The following is a 22695-nucleotide window of genomic DNA, read 5'->3' as shown; positions in this document are numbered from 1 at the left end:
CTACATTAAACTTATTAAAATTTACTTCAATAAATTAACCTTAGCTTACTGTAACATTTTAATGTTTTTAGCTTTCTGACTCTTGTAATAACACTTAGCTTAAAACACACATTGTATAGCTGTACAAATACTTTCTTTATATCCTTATTCCGAAAGCATTTTTCTATTTTTAAAATTTTTTTTTTACTTTTTAAACCTTTTTGTTAAAAATGAAGACACAAGCATACACATTAGCCTAGGCCTACACAGGGTCAGCATCATCAATATCACTGTCTTCTATCCCCACATCTTGTCCCACTGGAAGATCTTCAGGGACAATTAACATGCATGGAGCTATCATCTCCTAGGATAACAATGCCTTCTTCTGGACTACCTCCTGAAGGAACTGCCTGATACTGTTTTAGAGTTAACTTTTTCTTAATAGGTAGAAGGAGTATATGCTAAAATAATGATAAAAAGTACAGTACAGTAAATACAGGGGGTGCCAAAAAAGTATGTATATATGTATGTATATGTAAACATACGAATATTCGTGTTTCTCTTTGTGAGCTTAAAAAAAGGTATAAAAGAACTCCCACTAAAAATCAGTTACCTTACATCCCCTAGGAGGAGTTGGGAAAGAGAAATTAACTTTTCCTTTACACTTCCCGGTATCATTTGACTGAATATGACTCTCTTGCATTACTTGTATAATATTAAAATTTAACATAACATATGCTAGGCCTTTTAATAATTCTTACCTTCTAGGGAAAGGTGAATAGTTTTAGTAAAACTTGGGGCAGTGCGTTTGAAGATCTTGGTTCGTTCTCCTCCCACAACCACCTCTGGTCCAAGCAGAGAGACCAGCACTGCTAGGCTGTGTAGAGTAATGGCCACAATGGAATCACTGGTATCACGAAGGCCCAGCAATACCTAGGCACAAATGAGGTAATGAGAACAGACAACCATATTACCTATCTGTATATAAGCAATTGGGCTACGGTCAGATCTGTGCTTACTCAGATGATCTACATTTTCTTAGATATGTATTCTAGGTCGGTGACTCTCAAAATATCTGTGGTAAAGGACCAATGCTTTCCCCTCCCAATCCATCAGACTGATTAAGAAAAAAATCACCCAGGTACAGTGACTCACACTTCATATAGCCCCTGAACTTTGGGAGACCAAGGTGAAAGGATTGCTTTAGTGAGCTATGATTGTGCCACACTGCACTCCAGCCTGGGCAACAAAATGAGACTGTCTCTAAAACAAATAAATAAATATAGTCAAAACAAATATACTGGAAACTAATGTAAAGTTACTCCATCAAATTGCTACAAAAGGTTTTAAATGTAAATTCTCCATACCTGTACTCGCCTTATAGGAACATAACAAATACCCAAAGAGTGGCAGTATTCTGCAGAGAGTACTCAGAACCACTCATTTAGGGAACTAGAAATTATGTTCCTGGTCCATGCCCTCTTTTCAGCTCTACACACCTACAAAAGATAGGACCTTGAAAACTTTCTTTGTATATGATGCATACACAGAATAACTGGCCCAAACCGAGCCTATCATGATCTCTTGCCCAGTAATGTAAGTTGTAACTTGGAAAAACTAGTTATCTTTGTGGCTTGTGGACAGTATGCTGGGCATGGTAGCACATACCTGTAGTCCCAGCTACTCAGAAGCTGAAGTAGGAGAACTGCTTGAGTCTAGGAGTTCTGGGCTGTAGTATGATATGCTAACCAGGAGTCTAAGTTCAGCATCAATATGGTGACCTCCCGGAAGTGAGGGACCACCTGATTGCCTAAAGAGAGGGGAACTGGCCCAGGTGAGAAATGAAGCAGGTCAAAACTCCTGTGCTGATAAGCAGTAGGTTCATGCCAGTGAATAGCCTCTGCATTCCAGCCTGGGCAACATAGCAAGACATTGTCTCTTAAGAAAAAAAAGGTTTCAAAAAAAGACAGTAAACTTGGAAGTTACAAGACAGCCGTGTTTGGCCATATGCACACCAAAACAATGACGGCTGGTCTTCAGAGAGTCAAAAGTGAAACACATGCAGAGAAAGGAATGAGGAGTTTCTGTGAGACTTTCATGTAAAATAATCTTAACATTCTTTCATTAATTTTTTTGTTTTTGCTTTTGCTGGTTTAAAATGCATTTCAGTTACTTGCAACTAAAAGCACCTTAACTAATACAGTCACATGCAGGTACCAGGAGAGGTGCTGCTCTCTGTGTAAGGAAGGAGATGACCTGTATGACATCAGTACCAGCAGACACAAGGCCAGGTAACTAAGATCCAATGCTAACAGATCAGGTACTTCCTCAGAACAAGGCTGTATGAATAAATAAACTAAAGCATCTTTCTTTTGTATATGAATTCTATCAACTGAATGACAAGGATAAAACAATCACCCACCCAAGCCAAAAATCCATCATCCTCAACATCCCTTCCATCTAGTGAAAAAGCAAGTCCTATCCCTAATGTCTCTACCGTATCCACTGCCAAATTTTCCTCAGCCTCTCATCTCTCAGCAGAACTATTCTAACAGCTTCCCAGCTGACCTCTTTTTCTATGGTCTGTCTTCCACACTGCCAAAGTGAACTTTCTAGCACACATAAATTGGCTGAGTTATTATCCTTCCTAAGTAATGAACACTCTCACTGTCTTTCACATGCTCAACATCTGTCTACTCATTCTTTGACCCCAGCCCTATTGAGATCTTTATACCTCCATTCAGAGTTAGTGCTTCATTCCTTTTCTCCATTTCCAGACACAGCTCTCTATATAGGGCAATAATTACTGCTGCAGATGTAAATACAAAGTGCTATGTTGGGTAGCTAGGTTCTCAAGTTGGCACCCAGTGAACCACACCTCTAGTCCATGCCTTGTGTAAACTTATTCCACAGTGAAACTGGGCTGTCTCTTGTAATTCACTTTAACTGAGAGAGTGTGGTGGAATGGCACTGCCAGTTCCCAACCTACACCTTGAGAAGGCTGCTTTTGCCATTTTGTTAGCCCTGATCAGTCATATAAAAAGGCTAGAGAAATCATGTGAAAATGTCACCTGATGGGGAGAGGAGCCCTGAGAGTTCATGGAGAGAAAAGCCAAGCTATCCCCAAAGCCCAGCCAAACCCAGTCTTTCGGCCATCACCTCCAAGGTGCCAAGGAGTCAGTCTGCATGTGCCCTAGGTGACTGAAGCCTCAACTGACATATGGTGCAACAGAACTCACAGCTGAGCCCAGTCAATCCAAAGAATCATGAGAATTAAAACATGATTTTTTTTTCTTTTTAAGTTGTGCTCTCACTCTGTCGCCTAGGCTAGAGTGCAATGGCATGCTTACAGCTCACTGCAGCGTCAACCTCTTGGGCACAGGCAGTTTTTCTGTCTCAGCCTTCCAAGTAGCTCAGATTACAGGCATGTACCACCACACCTGGCCAAATTTTTTATTTTTATCTTTTTGTAGAGATAAGGTCTTGCTATGTTGCCAAGTCTGGTCTCAAACTCCTGAGGCTCAAGCAATCCTCCCCTGATTTCTCAAAAGTGTTGGGATTATAGGTGTGAACCACTGCACCCAGCCTAATTGTTTAATGCACTAAGTTTTGGGGGTAGTTTGTTACACAGCAACAGACAACTAAAATAACTATCCTTCTCACTTATTAACTCCTTGAAAACGGAGAATGCTAATCTCATAAGAAAATAAATTACCTAGCCGGGCTCGGTGGCTCAGCCTGTAATCCCACGCCTTTGGGAGGCTGAGGTGAGGCCTGAGTCCGCGGGTTCGAGACCCGCCTGGGCAGCGAGACCTCATCTCTACAATAAATCAAAAAATCAGCTGGGCGTGGTAGCGCATGCCTGTAATTCCAGCTACTTGGAAGGCAGAGGCAGAAGGATCGCTGGAGCCCAGCAGGTCGAGGCTGCGGTGGCCGGGAGCGGCCACTGCACTCCAGTCTGGGCGACAGAGTGAGACTCCAACTCAAAAAATAAATAAATAAATAAATTACTTGATGAGATACCATCAATTGGTATCTTTTGAAACAATATTCTTAAAAACCTCATACCCTCCTCAAAATTCATGATCATACAGAAAGTGTTTTTTAGATATAGTCAAACTAGGTTAGGACAAGCCCTAAATTCAGTAACTGGTATCCTCATAAGGCCATGTGAGGACACAAAGGAAAGAAGGCCATGTGACAACAGAAGCAGAAACTGGAATGATGCAGCCACAAATCAAGAGATGCCAAGGATTGCTGGGAGCTACCAAAAACTCATAAAAGGCAAGGAAAGAAAGAGTCCTATAGCTTCAGAGGATGTGTGGTCCTACCAAAACTTTGGTTTCAGACTGCTGGCCTCCAGAACTGAGAAAGGATAAATATCTATGCTCTATACCATGCAGTTTGTGATAATATGTTATGGCAGCCATAAGAAACTATTAATAAACTTGAAGCCCTCGAGTCAGCAAATCATAAGGTTCCCTAGTGGCTGATAAACAGGCTGAAAACTAGATATAAATAATCTCATGTTTCTCTCAGTTCTGATTTAATTATTTTATAACAATATGCTTACGGACAATAATAGTTTGTGTTCTCAAAGCATTCCACAAATGATTCTTACTCACCTTGCCCCCCAAATTAGCAAAAATAATTAGTTTCTCCCAGGCTAAGGCCAGTTATGTTAAGTTGATTTACCTGTGTGAATGAAATGGAAATACAACTTTAATCTCAGCCCTCTGCATTCCGGTAGGTTTTTAAACCAGAACTGCTGCCTTAAGGCTTCCTGAGCTATTATCTGAATACTTCCAAACCTTCTTCCTTTCAGCCCCCAAGTTACCAGCACGACTTTGCCCACTCTCTTTCCCTTTGGAAGGCTCTATGACGACCCTGCTGCCAACCTGGTCTCTGACCTGTGGCAAGATGACTTTCTTCAGTTGTTCCTGCGTAAAGTGTTCCACGTAGGCCTCGATGTGAGACAGCAGCACCATCCGCACATGCTCTTCATGAACCTCAAACAACTGCAGCAGCACAGGGATCACCCGCGACTGGAACAGGGCTGGTGAGAGCAGGCAAGGAGTTTCTCCCTGCGCATGATCTGCCCCAAATCAAAGGAGGTTACAGACAAAGAAACCAACTGTCATTTCAGTGAAAAGAGTACTAGTGTAGTTCACAAACTAAGCCCAGAACTTTACATAGATTCTAAGTGCGCTTCTAAATTCTTAGGCCCCAAACCAAAGGAAAGTTTTTTTTCTTGACCTCAAATTACTTAAGACTTAATTACCCTTTTAGAAATGTTTTTGAAATACTAGAGACTATAATGTAGTACAAAGGAAGCTTATATTTTAATAGAATCCTGAATCAGTAACAATCTTACAAATGTATGTTTAATCAGCAAGGAATTTCATATACTAATGACATACTGATACTGTTGCTGCAATTTTATTTGCAAATGCAGAATTAAATGCTACAATGGGATTTTGATGCTGGATAGTCCCCCTGGTAGTGGTTTTCAAACCAGGTAAGCATAAGAATTATCCAAGGACCTTTAAAACTTAGGTATACCTATGTCCTGGCTCTGTCCCAGAACCAGTGGATTATGCATACAAGCTTATTTTTAAAAAGCAACCTAGGTGATACAGACGTACATCCCTATTTAAGATCTAACGAAGTTGGGTGTGGTGGCTCATGTCCGTAATCCCAGTACTTAAGGAAGCCAAGACAAGAGGACTGCTCGAGCCCAGGAGTTCAAGACCAACCTAGGCAACATAGCAAGACCATATGTCTACAAAAAAAAAAAAAAAATCAGTTAATTGGGTGTGGGATAGTATGCACCTGTAGTCCCAGCTGCTGAGGTGAAAGACTGCCAGAACCCAGGAGGTCCAGGTTGTGATGAACCGTGATCATGCTATGACACTCCACCTTGGGCAACAGAGTGAGACCCCAACTCAAAAAAAAAAAAAAAAAAAATCTAATGAGGAATAGGGTGGAAAAGCTATAAACAGAAATACATGGCTAAAGGGAACTGACTTCAAAGTAAAGACACAAGGAAGTTCTAAATGTAAAGCAATTATCTGTAAAACTGCTTTGTCGGATTGAGATCTTGCAAAAAAATTCTGGAAGCAGGATCCTACCTAACTTAAAATTCTATAGTGTATATTAATGCTATCATCTCGAATCTGATGTGTTACCATCTACAGTGCTATAAAGTTGTAACATTTCAAAGTAATAATCTCATTTTACATTCAGAAACAAAACTGAAATCCCCAAGTAAAATGATCTTAGTGCTTTTCAGTCTTCCCACTGAAAACAGAAAATAAATGGGCTGCTCTTGGTAAAACAGGAGGCACAGCCTAAATGATTCACAATAAATGCAGAAGTTCTGTGAAGATGTATGTCTTGCCTTAAAACTTCATGTGTTTCCTATTCTAGTTATATGTAACCCTTACTCCAGTAAATCTGACTCTCCTGGAAGATGCTTTGCATTCATCCAAAGTCTGAGCTAAGGTTTTCATATCAGGGGCCAGTAACTGATGTCCATATTTAGAACCAAACATTAACTACATCACACAGTAATCTCACCCTGCTCAAATATGGACAAATAATCCCCAAACTCCTTAATTACCAATAATACCTTGAAAAAAATTAACCTTTTTTGGGGCCAAGCAGATGAGGAAGAAAACTCTTAACAGCTACTGGCTCTGCAAACACCAACTGATTAAGCAGGAGAGGCACCAGCCTTGAAGCAATTAATTCCTCCGACAAGCAGCTGACTCTGTCCAGCAGGAATCTGAGAACAAAAGAAGAAAGGCTGGGAAACTGGTCCTGAACTGTATCCACTTAGTACAGTTCAGCCCACAAATGGCCATGCTCCCATTTCTATCACAGTGATGCATTCTGAAATGTAGCTAGGGAAGGTGAACAGATTGGTCCCCAAGTACCTAAGAAAAATGCAGAAAGTGTGAAGCAAAGCCAGCTAGTTAGCATAACTTCATTCCAGGCTAGGAAATGTTTTCAAGAAATTATTCCTTATTAACAGTAAAAGTGTCCTCCTTTTTCCCCTAATAAGCTAGAGGCTTTCTAGATAAGAAAAGACACTTTCAAATTTAAAAGGTATAGAAGTTTCCACACTAAACAAAATACAAGCTTATTTTATTAACCTAATTAAAACATATTTATAACAGCCCTTTGTTAAGGAACACAGATATTAGGTATTAATAGTAATAATACTCTGCTATACAGTCACCCTTAGCTGATGACCTTGCCTCCTACTTTATCAGGAAACAGGTAACATCATGCATTATCACCTCTAAACCCCTTCGCCACCATCAGCAAACAGGCCTGCACCCATACTCGTTCTTGCCTCCTTTCCAGTACCAGACTCGTGCTCTCTTAAGGCTACCCCAGCCCCCACCACTGCCCTGACTTACTTCCTCTTCCAGGACCATGCATGAATGGTCTCCCCAACATGACCGCAGCTTCAGCTGCTCCACCCACTCTTCCACTGGTACTTTCCCTCAGTCTAAAAACGTGCTCACATCTCTTCCATCCTTAAATCCTTCCTTTGCTTCAGCAACAGTTTGTTCTCTTCTTTCCGTGTCTTTCAGGGTTTCCCAGTGTCCACTTCCTCACTTTCCATTCACTTCTCACCCCCTTTGTCTATAGCTCCTGCTAAGCCAAGGTTCCAGTGCTGCCTTGATAGCTAAATGAGTGATGATCTGTCAGTTCTCACCTTTCTGAAGTTCCCTACCCCTCTGGATACCACAGCCTTCTTGGCAATCTCTGAATCTCCTCTAACCATTGCTCCTTTGCCTTATGCTGGTGATGCCTAATACTCACCTCTAGTTCATCAGCTTCCAACTTCTGTTCTGAGCTTCAGACCTGTCTGGGTCAAGTGTCCATGCACATCTTTGTCTAAAGTCCCACAGATACTTCAAACCAACACATCCAACACTAAAGTCATAATTTTCCCTATATGTTAGGTCCTCTCCTCCAGTATTCTCTATTTTATTTCGTAATCATCACTAAGGCTTGCCAACTTCATCTTCTAAGTCTTTCTTATTTCAGTATCATCTTCACTGGCAACACCAATGCCCTTACGTGTGGCTTCACATCTACTGAGGAGTGACGCCTCCCCCTCTGAAGACAACAGAGTGACCCACCCAGATTCAGGGAAATTAATTCAGTCATGGATTAATCTGTTCCCCCCGCACCCCCGCATGGCTTCAATGCCTGAAGTGCACTATTTGCGATCTGTGTCAGCACTCATCACTGCCACATACAAGGGCCACCTCCTACCGGTCTTTGTCTTGGAAGTTGCTGCCCCGCAGGACTCCACTGCTCGCTATTTCCCACAAGTCACACAAGGTTTTGCCTTCATACACCTGCTCATATTACCCCTCTGCCCAAGCTCCTTTTCTCGAACCACTTCCTCCCCATCCTCTGTGTTCCCGAGATGGGCTCTGTACCCACCCTCTGTCTGAGAATTATCAGTCTGGATATCTGTCTCCCCTACTAGAGCTACCTTGTCCCGGGGCCTAGCAGAAAGCTGGCATGTAGGAAATGTTCACTAAATGTTATCAAATAAACCAATGTCTAACTCATCTTCCCTAGACTACCTGAAGTAATTACATGGATTTAATCCAAGTTACTGAATTTAAGGTCTTAACTTTATGAACTTACTTAAAGAATTCAGTTTTTTCCTCTTCACTCTTCAACGTTAAACTTTTCAAAAAATTCACAACTTCTAGAAAATCATTTCTAAATGTCAAAAGAAAAGAAATATAATAGATTAGAAAAGGCATGTTAAATACAGAAGCTATAACCACAACTCAGCATTATAATTTTCATCAGAGAAACATTCTCCCATGCCACTTAAAAGATTCTGTTGTAACTAAGTAGCTTATGAGACAAATACTATGTAATAAATAATAAGAATTATCAGAGAGATCTGTGAGAAGGGTATAAACTTGAATACACTCATGCTAACATGCTTTATAGCTTTAAGTCACTATAATCCTCCAAATTTTTGGTTGTAATAGGATAATAAGTGAAATATTCTGGGGAGAAAGGACATTACCATTAAGAAATACTGTTGTTGATTTTCAAGTCTTGTTTGCTGAAGTAAAAGCTACTAAAGAGGTTGGAGAAAGTGAAATATCTGTACAGGAATCTTCTCATTTCTCCCGCTGCAGGTTACTTAGTCATTCTTCAGACAGGCAGAGATGATATGAGGAGTGGCCAGTTTCCCTCAGGGCCGCCAGGGAACCCCAAAGGCTGTGGACTGTTCAGCTCACATCCTCCTGCGTGTGGGATGTGAGCTGGACTAGGGAGCATAACTGCCATCGGAGTCTCCACATCTTACACTGACACCTATCTTATGTTTCCCTCTCTCTCAGCAGCAGAGATGTCTTCACTTAAATGTAATCAAACTGGCTCTACTGCCTCAGCAAGAGATGCTGGCCTTGTTCCTTCTATTGTCCCTGGCTGGGTTATCTTCTCACATATAACAATGGGATTTGCCGAAGGTGAAGTTGGTGTGTTTTTAGCTTTCTTCTTCCCTCTCAACTTGCAATACAGTTCTTAATAAAGAATTCATATTACACAGTAATGAAGCTACTTAACTATAAAACATTATTTTTTGCATAGACTTTATATCAAGAGAATATTACTAAGAATCAATCAAAAGGACATGGAAATACCTTGGTTAAAAGACACTCATAATAGTAAAATATATAAAACTTCAAATTGTCAATTAAAAAAACAAACAAAAAAAAGGCCAGGCATGGTGGATCCCACCATTTTGGGAGACAGAGAGACAAGAGGACTGCCTGAGCCCAGGAGTTCAAGACCAGCCTAGGAATCCTGGCGAGACCTTGTCTCTACAAAAAAAAAAAAAAATTAGCCAGGCATGGTGGTGTGTGTCTGTGGTAACTACTTGGAAAGCTGAGGCAGAAAGATCGCCTGAGCCCAACAGTTCAGGCTGCGGTGGCTGTGAGCATGCCACGGCATTCCAACCTGGGCAGCAGAGTAAGACTCTGACTCAAAAAATTCCCCCCAAAAATCTCATAATGAGAAAGGTTTTGAACAGTTGATTTGAAACATACATGGGAAATATAATCCCAGTATCTACAAATACTACTTAATTAATAATATACTATGCCCCTCAAGTCCTATCTTAGAGATAATTTTTTCCCCTTTCTGGGATAATATTGGCTTTCTCTTTGCTCTGGTTTTCCCCAGGCTCTGCAAGTGCAAATATAAAAGGATATTTAGTTTCAAAACTAACAAAAGGTTGGTTTTGCTAATATGGTACTAAACTGTGCAGAAGTTCTGCAATAATAGAAATAAAAATGAAGGGCATAATTGAAATTATCCTTGATAAGAGGTTCAAAACATCTCTGAATCCAGGAAAGTACTAAGTTATATTGTGCCCCCCCAAACCAACTTCTTTGTTCTTCCATCAGGAATTACTAAACAAAGAAAACAATCTTCTGACTGAAGAAAAATAAACGAATTCCCTGCCACTACAAGAAAAATTCAACAATAAAAAGCTCCTATCAATAATATAATGGCAGCAGAAAGGAGAGGTCATGCTTATTAACCTTTTCAATTAACTAACACAAATATTATCTACTGGACACAGCCTAGCTTCTTTATAAATCAGAAGCCCTCATGAATCTGGCTCTAATTTCTAAGTCCAAACCTTCATGATAATCAGCATTTCTAAAATTTCCTATCTGTAACAGGAAACTAAGAGGCAACCTAACTTCTTCCCTGTTTTCTCCTACGGACATTATTCTGTCAGGTACTGCATCATTCATTTTCCACCCCTCCCCACTGGTGCTTGCCCAAAGCACAAGAGAGCAGGTAGTGTGGGACCACCCCAGATGCCCTCACCTGAAGAAGTCATGGGACAGTAAAGTGGAAAGCGCTGGCCGACATTGGGGAATGGGGTTCAGCAAAGCTGAGTGCAGGGTCTGTTGGAAGCTGGAGAGAACATCCGCTGAAACTGAAATCCAGAGCTACAGTTAGTTTCCAATGCCTTCTCCCTCTTTCCAGGACCTCTATAGCTGGAGACTGATGAAAGCAAAAACCAACCTGTAAAAGCCCAAACAAACAAAGCCCTGGCTATTGCTAATAAGCTTCCTGCCTGCCTTAGACCAAACTTGGCAGGTATAGGAAGACCTGCCAACACATCCAACCCCGCCCAGGTACCTCCCCTTCTGTGCCCTCTCATTTCCTAGTTGTCTTTTTAAACATAGCTCAGACTCAAAGAAGATTTAACAAGTGGCAGCTTTGAGGGTCTTTCTCAACAGTTCCTCATCCATCTCATCCATGTACCATAGATGGTTCATAAGTGTCACCATCCAGATACAAAGGAGAGCAGTTAGTTCATAAACAGTGGGTTGCCTTCAGCCTTTACGGTTTAATTCTCAAGCATTTAGACTGGAACAATTTAGAGTTGATGACTGAATGGTGCTTGTAACACTAAAACACTGCATAAGCCTGGTAGGAAAAACTGCCTTAGAACTGGCACAAAGTTTCAGCAATGTGAAATACAGGCCAGGAAGGTGGCTACTGTGACATGTGCCTCCGTGAACTTAAGGAGTAGAAAAGTAAAAGACTAGAGTAGGCACAGGAGAGTAAAGCAGGCACTAAGAATGTAGTTGAGAGCACACAGAAGAGAGGAGAGAACAGTCTTTAGGAGCCTGGGCTTTAAGAGGCAACAAAAGGAAAACGTAATGAGTAAATTACAGCAAGAAGAAAATAAATCAAAGGGACTTTGAAAGAATAAAGAAATGCTAACACTGATTTAGAAGTTTAGAAGTTAATTTAATAAATGACTTTCAATCTTACTCTACTATTTAGATTATATATAAATCATTAAGTGACATTTATTTACTTACTGGCTCAATAAGGACATTCTTTAGATCATTGACACTATTACCAATTAATACTTACACCTAGCCGGGCTCAGTGGCTCAGCCTGTAATCCCGCACTGTTGGGAGGCTGAGGTGAGTGGACTGCCTGAGCCCGCGGGTTCGAGACCCGCCCGGGCAGAGAGACCTCATCTCTACAATAAATTAAAAAATCAGCCGGGCGTGGTAGCGCATGCCTTTAATTCCGGCTACTTGGAAGGCTGAGGCGGAAGGATCACCGGAGCCCAGCAGGTCGAGGCTGTGGTGGCTGGGAGCGGCCACTACACTCCAGTCTGGGTGACAGAGTGAGACTCCAACTCAAAAAAAAAACTCACACCTGATACAGACAGTCATAGCTCAAGGTGGTTCCTACTTAAATTATTTTCACTATGCCACCTGACAAAGCCCAAAGCTTCTTTCCTTAATATCCATACTAAAAAAGTGACTTGGTGAGCAACAGGTTCCAGTCTTTTCAATTTCACACTGAACAGGCTGTGGTCGGTTTTCCTGTTTATTCTGTGGATACAGTAGTATAACTCCAACTCACCCTGGTCACTTAAGATTGTGAGCAAACTTTCCACCAATGTTCCAAATGAAAAGGCATCCCGGGCATGTCCATGAGACTCTGGAAGAGTTGTGAATTCTGGAGACTAAAAGCAGTAAAGACCATTAAAATGAGAGAATCTCCTTGACAAGCCATTTCTAATTTTCCCTGAAGCACTTTTTCCCATGTTTGCATTTATTATACCAAATCTAACTTCATAGTACCCCACACTAATTTACAGGCTCTTAAAACTACTAGTGAATGGAATTTATCAAAGATTTTAAAATATCAAATGGGACAAAAATTTTAAAAAGGTCAGAGTATAATACATGTCCGTGCCTTTTAAAAATATTTCTTTCTGCAACCCAGAGTAAAACAAATTATCTTTTTTCATGACCCAGTATACACACGCACATATAAATTCATAAATAACAAAAACAAAAGTTTCACACTTAGCCTTACTAAGATATATTTTCTTTCATTCCACTTTTTAAAATGCTGGTTAGGACCACCTAAATTGACTTAAACCCCACAAATCACCAGTCTGAGAAGCACTAGTATAACACATAAGATTGATTTGGATAAATCTGATTTATTTCAAGTCTTGCATCTATACTTAAGTTTATAGTTGGGTCTGTATTTCCTGTATAGCACATTAAATATGTCTCTGGGGATTACCGTTTATTTACAGTGGTTATAAGAACAAATTTAAAGGGACCATCAGTGTTTGAATTTACCAGTAAATAAAATCTTTCTCTACCAGCACCGTAATACTAATAACCCCTCGCCTGTACATCCTGGAACCTAAGTCAGGGCCTGCCAGGCAGATGAATGGGTGGGGCAAAGCACGGGAGCCCAAACTGCCACTTTCCCAACCACAGTTCAAAGGTGAAGGTAAAATGGGTATGATACCCTGTTCACCTTGAGGTCTCTCTATCCAAACAGTATCACAGGTGTTTATATGACAAAAAAATGTAAGCTGGCTCCCTGGCTACAGTAATCAGCTTCATCTCAGAAGCCTTCAAGTTCAGAGGAATCATGAGGCATCTGCAAGTCAGTAAAGAAAGAAATGGGCAGAGGGACATTTTTTAAGTTTCACACTCAGTTACACAAAGGAGCCTTTATTATATCTGAAGTGTATCACCTTACCATCTCTTCAGGAGGGATAGATGCTGGGTCTCTTACTGACTGAATACTCCTCAGAAACTAGACAGAGAAATAAATTCAGGAAAATAATTCATACATGTTTGGTGAGCTAATCTCTTACATCAAGTTACAAAAGCAATACAGAATGGAAACAGCAGCAATTAAACCTTCAACTCAATACCACACATTAACTACACAAATTTAAGATCTTCCTAATTAAAAAAGTTGTAAATACAGTACCTGGCACAGCACAAAGCTTAGCAGAAAATAAATGTTAGTTCCCTTTCCTCTCCCCCTTAGGCTGTTTTAACGCGCATCCTCTGCTGTTCAGAAACATCTGTGCATCTGAGTTCCTCATATGGAAATAAGAACACTTCTTTCCCTTCCTGTATAGATTTCTTTTTTCGTTTTTCTTTAAAATCAGGGTCTCACTCTGTTGTGTAGGCAGTGGCGCAATCATGGCTCACCGCAGCCTTGACCTCCTGGGTTCGTGCGATCCTTCCACCTCAGTCTCCCATGTAGCTGAGATTACAGGCATGTACCACCATGCTTGGCTCACTTTTTACATTTTTTTGTAGAGATGAAGCCTTGTACGTTGCCTAGGCTGGTCTCAAATTCCTAGTGGTAAGCAAGCCTACTGCCTCTGCCTCCAAAGTGCTGTGAGCCACTGTACCTTGAATAGATACTAATAATAAAAAGGTTTTTCTAGCACAGAATAAATCTGTCATTAATCTCACTAAATCAAGTGAATCTTATATCTTGCTGCCACATGAAATATAGCAGCTAAGAAGCTTATGTGTTATAGAGACAAACATTCATGGAATAAGTACATTTGTTTGCTAATTCAAAGATTATTTTTGAAGAGAATATATGTCCCAAACACCATTTAGGACACTAGAAATACAAATGAATACAATTAATTAATTCTCTGCCCCAAAACCGTTGCTTAAAATCTAGACTGCAAACTCAGAATTTCAATAGCTGTGCTGAGTGCCTGGGAAGTACACAAGTGACCAACCTTGTTGGGTAGGGGAACTGAAAGGGACTTAGGCTAGATCCTAGAGAAGTTTACATCTTCCAGGGAGCTGAGGGGACGAAGGGCATTCCAGCAACAGAAAGGCCTACCAATGGAAGAAGAGGGTGAAGGGTGGCACATCTGGGAGCATGGCTGAGCTGTGTGGAGCAGAATGTGACCAGAGTATAGCTCGACGACGCAGTGATAAATGAAGGTGAAGGTTGGTTGGGGAAAGGGATGTGAAGGGCCTTACATGCCACAGAAAGGATGACATGCTGTGACACTCATCAGACATAAGGTAAATTCATGACCAACAGGGGCAGCAATCATCAGAGATGTCTTTGTGGTACAAGTAGCATTTGAGCTGAGCAAGAACTCAGGAGGCTGCACATTAGACATGGCCCGAGTTAAGTGCGAAAGCAGCACGAAAGTGACTGGGGAAGTCAGACTGAGCCAGAACGTCAAACAGGGAGCCACCACTTCACAGGGATATGATGATGGAAATGGTTTTTCTTTTTTTACAAAGAGTAAGTCCAGCAGCAACATGAAAATGATGAGAAGAAGAAACAAAACAGAGAACAAAAAGGTTCGTCAACCTAGAGGGAAACATGTAGATCTGTCAGACAAAATTAAAATGCACAGATCCTAATTCCAGCTATTAGGATGCGATGCATGAATTTGGGCAACTTGAACAACTGTTCAGTGGACATTCTTTTTCCCCCCCAGTGGACATTGAATAATAAATACGTGCTGGGCACTATTCTAGTGGAGCTATAAAGATAAGAGACAATCCACCTTCAAGAAGTTCAACCACTGGCATAGAAGACAGATACATAAAGACAATTTCAGTATTAAGTGGCATGATCAAAGTAACTATGGGGTACTGTAGGAGCAGAGAGGAGCATTTCATTCAAATTTGTGGACAAAGCATTTTACCTCTCTCAGTCTCTGGTTCCTTATCTATAAAATGAGGAAGGATACATGCCCCCTAGTGTGTCTGAGAAATCAAATGCTGCAATTCACTGAACAAGGGCACGGACATTTTAGTTAAGTCTCTAAGTCTAAGACCACATTAACATAGAAGTAAAGTGCCTAAAAAGCACACACCAAGGTGCAATTCAATCCTGAGTAGGGAAGAGAGCCTACCACTTGGCTTACCTCTGGTGTGGCCTGAGGAACTTTACAGACAGTTTCCATTCCTCCTAGTTTCCAGTGCCCATCTTCACTCACAAACACAGATGACAAGCAAACATTGTTGTGTGTAAGGTGTCCCTGGAAAAAAGAACAGGAAGAAGACCAACATTCCAATTTTTGACATCAAAATTTTTCAAAATTAAATATTAATCACCAAAAATACTAATCACCCACTTGCGGCATAATACATGTATGACTTTAAGGAACAACCAATTGGATGAGGTTAGAAAAAAAGAAAACTGGAATGGAAAGGCTTCTGTCATCTCCCACTGCCTGTAGGTTAATAAAGATATTAATGTCACCGCACAGACACAGCCACCTCCCCATTTCTATGGGAGTCGGGATATACACATGTCCTTAACAGAAATTTCCTTCCAATGCCTTTTAAGGTAAAATTTATCTTTGCTCCCATAGGGTATTTTTATTAATTTTCTCCTCTAAATTCTTTCTCACCTACATTCTATCACGAACCCAGATCCACGTCACCTGAAATCTTGTCAGTAGGCATTAAAAAAATTCTGCCTGAAGAAGAGGAAAATGGAATGGTAAGGACCACTAGAAATATCCCACAGACCACAAAAGAGCCAATTTTAAAACTATAAAAAATAGTACAGTCAAATAAGTAAGAAGAAAGGAGAAAATAAGAACGGGGTTCAAATATTTAAAGTCCTCCCCTCCAAAAACCAGAAACCAATCCAGGAGACAAAAGAGCATGTTGAGTATTCTACCCACTAGATCAAATATGTACATATTTTTATATAAAATACTCCAAAATTTATATATTTTAAAGGAAGGCTTAGAATAATGTGCATGGTATGCTTCCATTTGAGAAAAAATACAAGAGAATAAGAATATAGATATTTGCTTTATATGTACAGAAAACATCTCTGGAATGATACACTCATCACCACATTTGCCTCTGGAAAGAGGAATCAGGGCACTAGACTCAGGATGGGAGAGGGCCTTACTTGTCCCTGTATGCACTAGCATGCTGGATAAGTGTTTTACCAACTATATGCACTCTCTCCAACAAAGAAGTATTTCTTCCCAGCAAAAAACTAGTAATTCTTGTTACTATGTGAACATACTTTTAAGAGACTATAAACCAACATGATATTAATGTCTCTCATTAAAATAAAAAATCTTTAAATGTACATAAAGATGAGTTAAAGGCAAGTGTTTCTAATCTGTGACTGTTTTTTTTTTTAAATCTTGGGCTCCCAAAAACCTTAATACTTCAGAATGCAAATGCTATTAAGAAATGGCTCAATAATACTCCCAAGAAACAGACCAAAAGTAAACACAGAGAGCCAAGCATACTAGTGACACCACAGAGTGGTATACCACAGCGCCTCTTGACTGATCCCAGCCGCTCAAATGGGAAAGGATGTGTATGTACTCTGCCTCTTCCTAAGAAATGGTCATTTCTTTCCTCAAAATCCCAAATGGGACAAAACTCTTGTAAACAAATAGGAACTTTGGTCTATAGCAGCACTGCTGTAGACCTTCATTTTTGTCTTAATAACTAATACCAGTTGCAGCTGGTAAAGACTTATCTAAAACTTCAGTTAGGCTACAATAAACTAAAGTTCTGTAAATAACTGCCCAGGGGCAGAGGACTAGGTATCCACTCCACAAGCCACTTGTCTATAGAACCTCTTGTGCCTTCCAATGTGTTATTTTTTCCTCAGAAAGTTTTCTAATAATAATACTGACAATTTCTATACACACCATAATTTACAAGTCCTACCACACACATCATCTCCCCGGTCTACATCAAAGCCCATGAGGCAGACTGTACAGGTTACTTACTCTGTCATGAAGGAAGACAAGAGCCAACAAGATGTCATAGATCCCAGCACAGACTTCTGCAGAAGACAACACTTCCAAAGCCACTTCCAGAGGCTGCACTCGCTCAGTGACAAGATGAATGCCATCTGCTTCCACAGTACAAGATAAAAACCTCAGCAAGCAAGGGTGACGAAGTGTCTTCAAGTGCTTTAAAAATACAAACAGAAGAGTTGATGAAGTTAGTTCATCAAAACTAGATTTACTATAGTTTCAAATACATCACAGTAAAAGTCAGAAAACATATACTTGCATTTAAGGTTCTTTTGAGTTCCCTATCCCTTAAATTTCAAATAAGACAAAGAAAGATCTACAACTTGTTCTGACTTCATTCACTTCACTGACATTTAAGGAACTCGACAGACTTCCAGTTCCACTGTGGTAGCATAAGCCCCTAAGAACTCAGGTCTTCCAATGACTACTGCTATAAACTCTGAACAAAGTGCCAGAAACAACTACTGAGAACTCTGAAAGCAAACAAATGCATACAGATTATGGAAAGGAGTCAAACTCTAAAGCAGTGACACCCATAGGGTGCATGTCCTGGTTTGGGGCATTTCTCCTCCTGTCACAGCTGTGCACTGAAGGCAGGCCTAGCTGCAGAGCAGTGTGACAAAGGTACCAAAACTCCAACGAGTGCCTCGCCATCTTCTAGCCAGAGCAATCACAGAAAGGAGCAAGGAGGAAGAGGGCAGAGGCTGGCAGAGAAGGAGGCACCCAAATTTCCTGCATACCCACAAATTCTTAGACTAACCCCTGAAGCAAGCATGCACAGGATAGATCCAAACCAGTACAGCAGATAAAGAAATAAACTCAGCAATAAATTCACAAGAAGAGTGGGATGAGAGGAATTCAAACACTTGAGGCCTGAACCTGAAGGAACAAACTGCCTGCTAAATCAAAACCATCAGCATTCGCTAAAGGATTATAACAGAGCCAAGATTCAATGCAATCCAACATTCAAAATGTCCAAGATGCAACCCAAAATTACTAAACATACAAAGAATCATGAAAATGTAATCAATTCTTAATGGAAAAGACAACCAACAAACAGCACCCCAAGATGATCCACATACGAGAACTATCTGAAAAAATTTAAAGCAGCTATTATTATAATCATTCTTCTAGAGATTAAAAAAAAGTTATAAAATAATAGAAAGACAGGAGTTCTCACAAGAAAAATAGAAGCTGTATAAAAGAACTACATGAAAACTTTAGAAATGGAAAATCAAATACTGGAAATAAAAAATTAATATATAGACTCAAAAACAAAATGAATATGTTAAAAGAAAGTCAGAGAATTTGAAAATGTTAATCAATGTGAATAATAGAAAATATTTTTTTAAATGATCAGAACTGGGCTGGGTGTAATCCCTCCCAAAGTGGAGGAGTTTAAGACTAGCCTAGATAACATGGCGAGACCTCATCTCTACAAAAAAAAAAAAAAAAAAGCTGGGCATGGTAGCAAAAGCCCATAGTCATAGTCCCAGCTATTCAGGAGGCTAATGCAGAAAGATCACCTTAGCCCAGGAGGTCAAGGCTGCAGTGAGTCATAATTGTGCCACTGCACTCTAGCCTGGGTAACAAGGTGAGACCCAGACTCAAAAAAATAAAATAAAATACAGGTTGGAGCTTCAGGAGCCTGTGTGACAATAACAAAAGGTCCAATAAGTAAGTATAACTAAAGTCCCAAAATGAAAGGAGAAAAGAACTGGGGAATAAAAAAATATAATGGCTGGCCGGGCTCAGTGGCTCAGCCTATAATCCCACGCTTTGGGAGGCTGAGGTGAGTAGACTGCCTGAGCCCGCGGGTTCGAGACCCGCCTGGGCAACTTGGTGAGACCTCATCTCTACAATAAATCAAAATGAGCCGGGTGTGGTACTGTGCGCCTGTAGTTCCAGCTACTTGGAAGGCTGAGGCGGAAGGATCACCGGAGCCCAGCAGGTCGAGGCTGCGGCGGTCGGGGGCGGCCACTGCACTCCAGTCTGGGTGACAGAGACTCCAACTCAAAAAAATAAAAATAAAAATAATGGCTGAAAACTTAAATTTGGTCAAATACTTACAGATTTAAATTTAATGAACACCAAACAGAATAAATTTTTTAAAAAAACAAACTATTAAAAATCAAAGATAAATAAAAAATCTTGGAAGTAGCTAAAGAAAAAAACAACACATTACATGATTTAAACAACTTCAGATTTCACATCAGAAAACACAGAGGCCAAGAGAAAGTGAAACATCTTTAAAATGCTGAAAGAGGCTGGGTCCAGTAGCTGACACCTATAATCCCAGCACTTTGGGAAGCCAAGTTGGGAGGATCACTTGGGCCCTGGAGTTCAAGACCAGCCTGGGAAACATGCTGGGAAACAGCTAAAAAAATTAGCTGGGTGTGGTAGCATTCACCTGTAGTCCCAGCTACTTGGGAGCCTGAGGTGGAAGGATTGCCTGAATCCAGGAGGTTGAGGATGCAGTGAGCCGTGATCATGTACTCCAGCCTGGGCAACAGAGTAAGACTCTGAGTAAATAAAAAAATAAATAACTAGAACGCTTAAAGAAAAAATATAAGCCCTGAATACTATATATGGTAAAAATATCTTTCAGGGGAAAAGGCCAAATAAAGGCATATTTGATAACAGAAAACGTCTTGCCAGAAGACCCACCCTATAAAAATATTCTAAAGAGAGTTCTTCAAGTTGAAGAGGAAATAATACCAAGGGAAGCTTGGATCTTCAGGAATGCAGGAAGAGCCTCAGGACTAGCAAACATGAAGATAAATATGAAGGCCATATGCTAACCTCTTCAGTTACTTAAAATATTTACCACTATTAGAGCCAATATTCCAACACTGCCAGATTGAGGTAGGGGATGTGTGTGTGTGCAGCTGAAATTTATGTAACAAAAGGACAAGTGGGGGTTGGAGGTTGGAGACACCAATATGATTACAAGGTTTCTACATTTTATGTGACAAGGTACAATATTAACCATAAATAGACTATTTTTTCTATCAATACATAATAGACGTACATACTTGGGGGCACATGAGATAATTTAATATATTCATATAATTTCTAAAGATCAAGTCTGTATAATTAGGATATCCATCATAAATATTTGTGCTTTATGCTAGAAACATTCCAATTACTCTGTTCTAGCTATTTAAAAATATATAATAGATTACTATAAACTATAGTCACCCTACTAAACAGTCTAACAAACACTAGGTCTTATTTTTTCTATCAAACTATATATATATATGTATGCTGTTAATCAACCTCTCCTCATCCCAGCTCCCACCCTTCCTGACTTCTGGTAGTCACCAGTCTACTTCTATGAGATCAACCTTTCTGGACTCCACATGAGTGAGATCACATGGTGTTTGTCATTCTGTGCCTGGCTTTACATCACTGAGCACAATGTCCTCCAGGTTCTTCCATGTTGTTGCAAATAACAGGATTTCATTCTTTTTATGTGTAGTATTCCACTGTGTATATATACCACGTTTTCTTTATCCATTCATCCACTGATAGGCACATAGGTTGATTCCATATCTTGGCTACTGTGAATAGTGCTGCAATAAACATGGGAGTGCAGATTTCTCTTCAATATATTGATTTCCTTTATTTTACATATATACCCAGCAGTGGAACTTCTGAATCATATGGTAGTTTTATTTTTAGTTTTTTGAGAAACCTCCATCCAGTTTTCCATAGTAACTGTACTAATTTACATTCCTAACAACAGTATATGCGGGTTCCCCTTTTTCCACATTCTCACCAGCATCCATTATTGCCTTTTTGATAAAAGCCATTTCATCAGGTAAGATGATACCTCATTGTTATTTTGACCTATGTTTTTCTTTGATGATTGCTGGTGTTAAGCAATTTTTATATAGCTGTTAACCATTTGTGTGTCTTTTGAGAAATGTCTATTCATATATTTTGCCCATTTTTAACTGGATTACTTGTTTTGGTATTAAGTTGTTTGAGTTCTTTATATATTCTGAGTATTACTCCCCTGTCAGAAAGTTTGCAATACAAGTAGACTATGTTTTATTCATTTATTTACTCATTTTTGATAAACAGGGTCTACCTCTGTTACCCAGGCTGGAGTCCAGTAGCACAATCATAGCTCATTGCAACCCCGAACTCCTGAGCTCAAGTGATTCTCCTGCCTCAGCCTTCCAAGTAGCCAGGACTAGAGGGGTGCACCACCATGCCTAGCTAATTTAAGAAAAAAAAATTTTTCATAAAGTTAAAAAGCTTCTGCACAACAAAAAAAAACCCCCCAAAACCAAAACCAAGACAAAACAAAACAAAAAAACTTCAAAAGAGTAAAGAGAAAACCCAAGGACTGGGAGAAAATATCTGCAAACTATGCATTTGACAAAGGCCTAATATCCAGAATCTACAAGGAACTCAAACAAATCAACAGGAAAAAAAACAACCCCACTAAAAAGTGGGCAAAGGACATTTCTCAAAAGAAGACAAACAAGCGGCCAATAATCATGAAAAGAATGTTCCGTATCACTGATCATCAGAGAAATGCAAACCAAAACTACAATGAGATACCACCCCATACCTCAGAATGACTATTGCTGAAAAGTAAAAAAAACCCAAAGCTGGGCAACCCCCTCAGGTCCCCTTGCACTCTGGGAGCTTTTCTGTCTGTCCTTTCAATAAATCCAGCTTTCTCAAAAAAAATAAAAATAAAAACAAACTAATATTGGTGAGGCTGTGAAGAAAAAGGGAACATTCACACACTGTTGTTAGGACTGTAAGCTAGTTCAATCCCTGTGGAAAGCAGTTTGGAAATTTCTCAAAGAACTAAAAACAGAGCTACCATTCAACCCACCAGTCCTATTTCTGGGTATATACCCAAAGCAGCACAGATTTTTGTTCCAAAAAAGACACCTGCACTCACATGTTTACCACAGAACTTTTTTTTTTTTTTTGAGTTGGAGTGTCACTCAGTCACCCAGACTGGAGTGCGGTGGCCGCTCCCGGCCACCGCAGCCTCGACCTGCTGAGCTCCGGCGATCCTTCTGCCTCA

General features: G+C 40.1%; 1 protein-coding gene across 2 annotated transcripts in view; it reads right to left on the bottom strand.

The window, feature by feature from the left end:
- Nucleotides 1–22695, bottom strand: part of SCYL3 (SCY1 like pseudokinase 3) — a 36538-nt gene that overhangs the window by 5859 nt on the left and 7984 nt on the right. For both annotated transcript variants that reach the window (XM_008051785.1, XM_008051786.2), the window contains exons 2-10: nucleotides 17610–17795; nucleotides 15762–15875; nucleotides 13592–13648; nucleotides 12446–12548; nucleotides 10876–10987; nucleotides 8659–8736; nucleotides 6627–6766; nucleotides 4890–5074; nucleotides 741–912 (exon numbers count right to left, since the gene is read on the bottom strand). In XM_008051785.1, coding sequence (XP_008049976.1) covers nucleotides 741–912; nucleotides 4890–5074; nucleotides 6627–6766; nucleotides 8659–8736; nucleotides 10876–10987; nucleotides 12446–12548; nucleotides 13592–13648; nucleotides 15762–15875; nucleotides 17610–17795 — 1147 coding nt within the window. The remainder of the gene's footprint in view (nucleotides 1–740; nucleotides 913–4889; nucleotides 5075–6626; nucleotides 6767–8658; nucleotides 8737–10875; nucleotides 10988–12445; nucleotides 12549–13591; nucleotides 13649–15761; nucleotides 15876–17609; nucleotides 17796–22695) is intronic.

The sequence above is a fragment of the Carlito syrichta genome, unplaced genomic scaffold (genome assembly GCF_000164805.1).
Source record: "Carlito syrichta isolate Samal-C Ts95f unplaced genomic scaffold, Tarsius_syrichta-2.0.1 Scaffold233958, whole genome shotgun sequence".
NCBI classification, from domain to species: Eukaryota; Metazoa; Chordata; class Mammalia; order Primates; family Tarsiidae; genus Carlito; species Carlito syrichta.
This window is presented reverse-complemented; position numbering and strand designations above follow the sequence as displayed.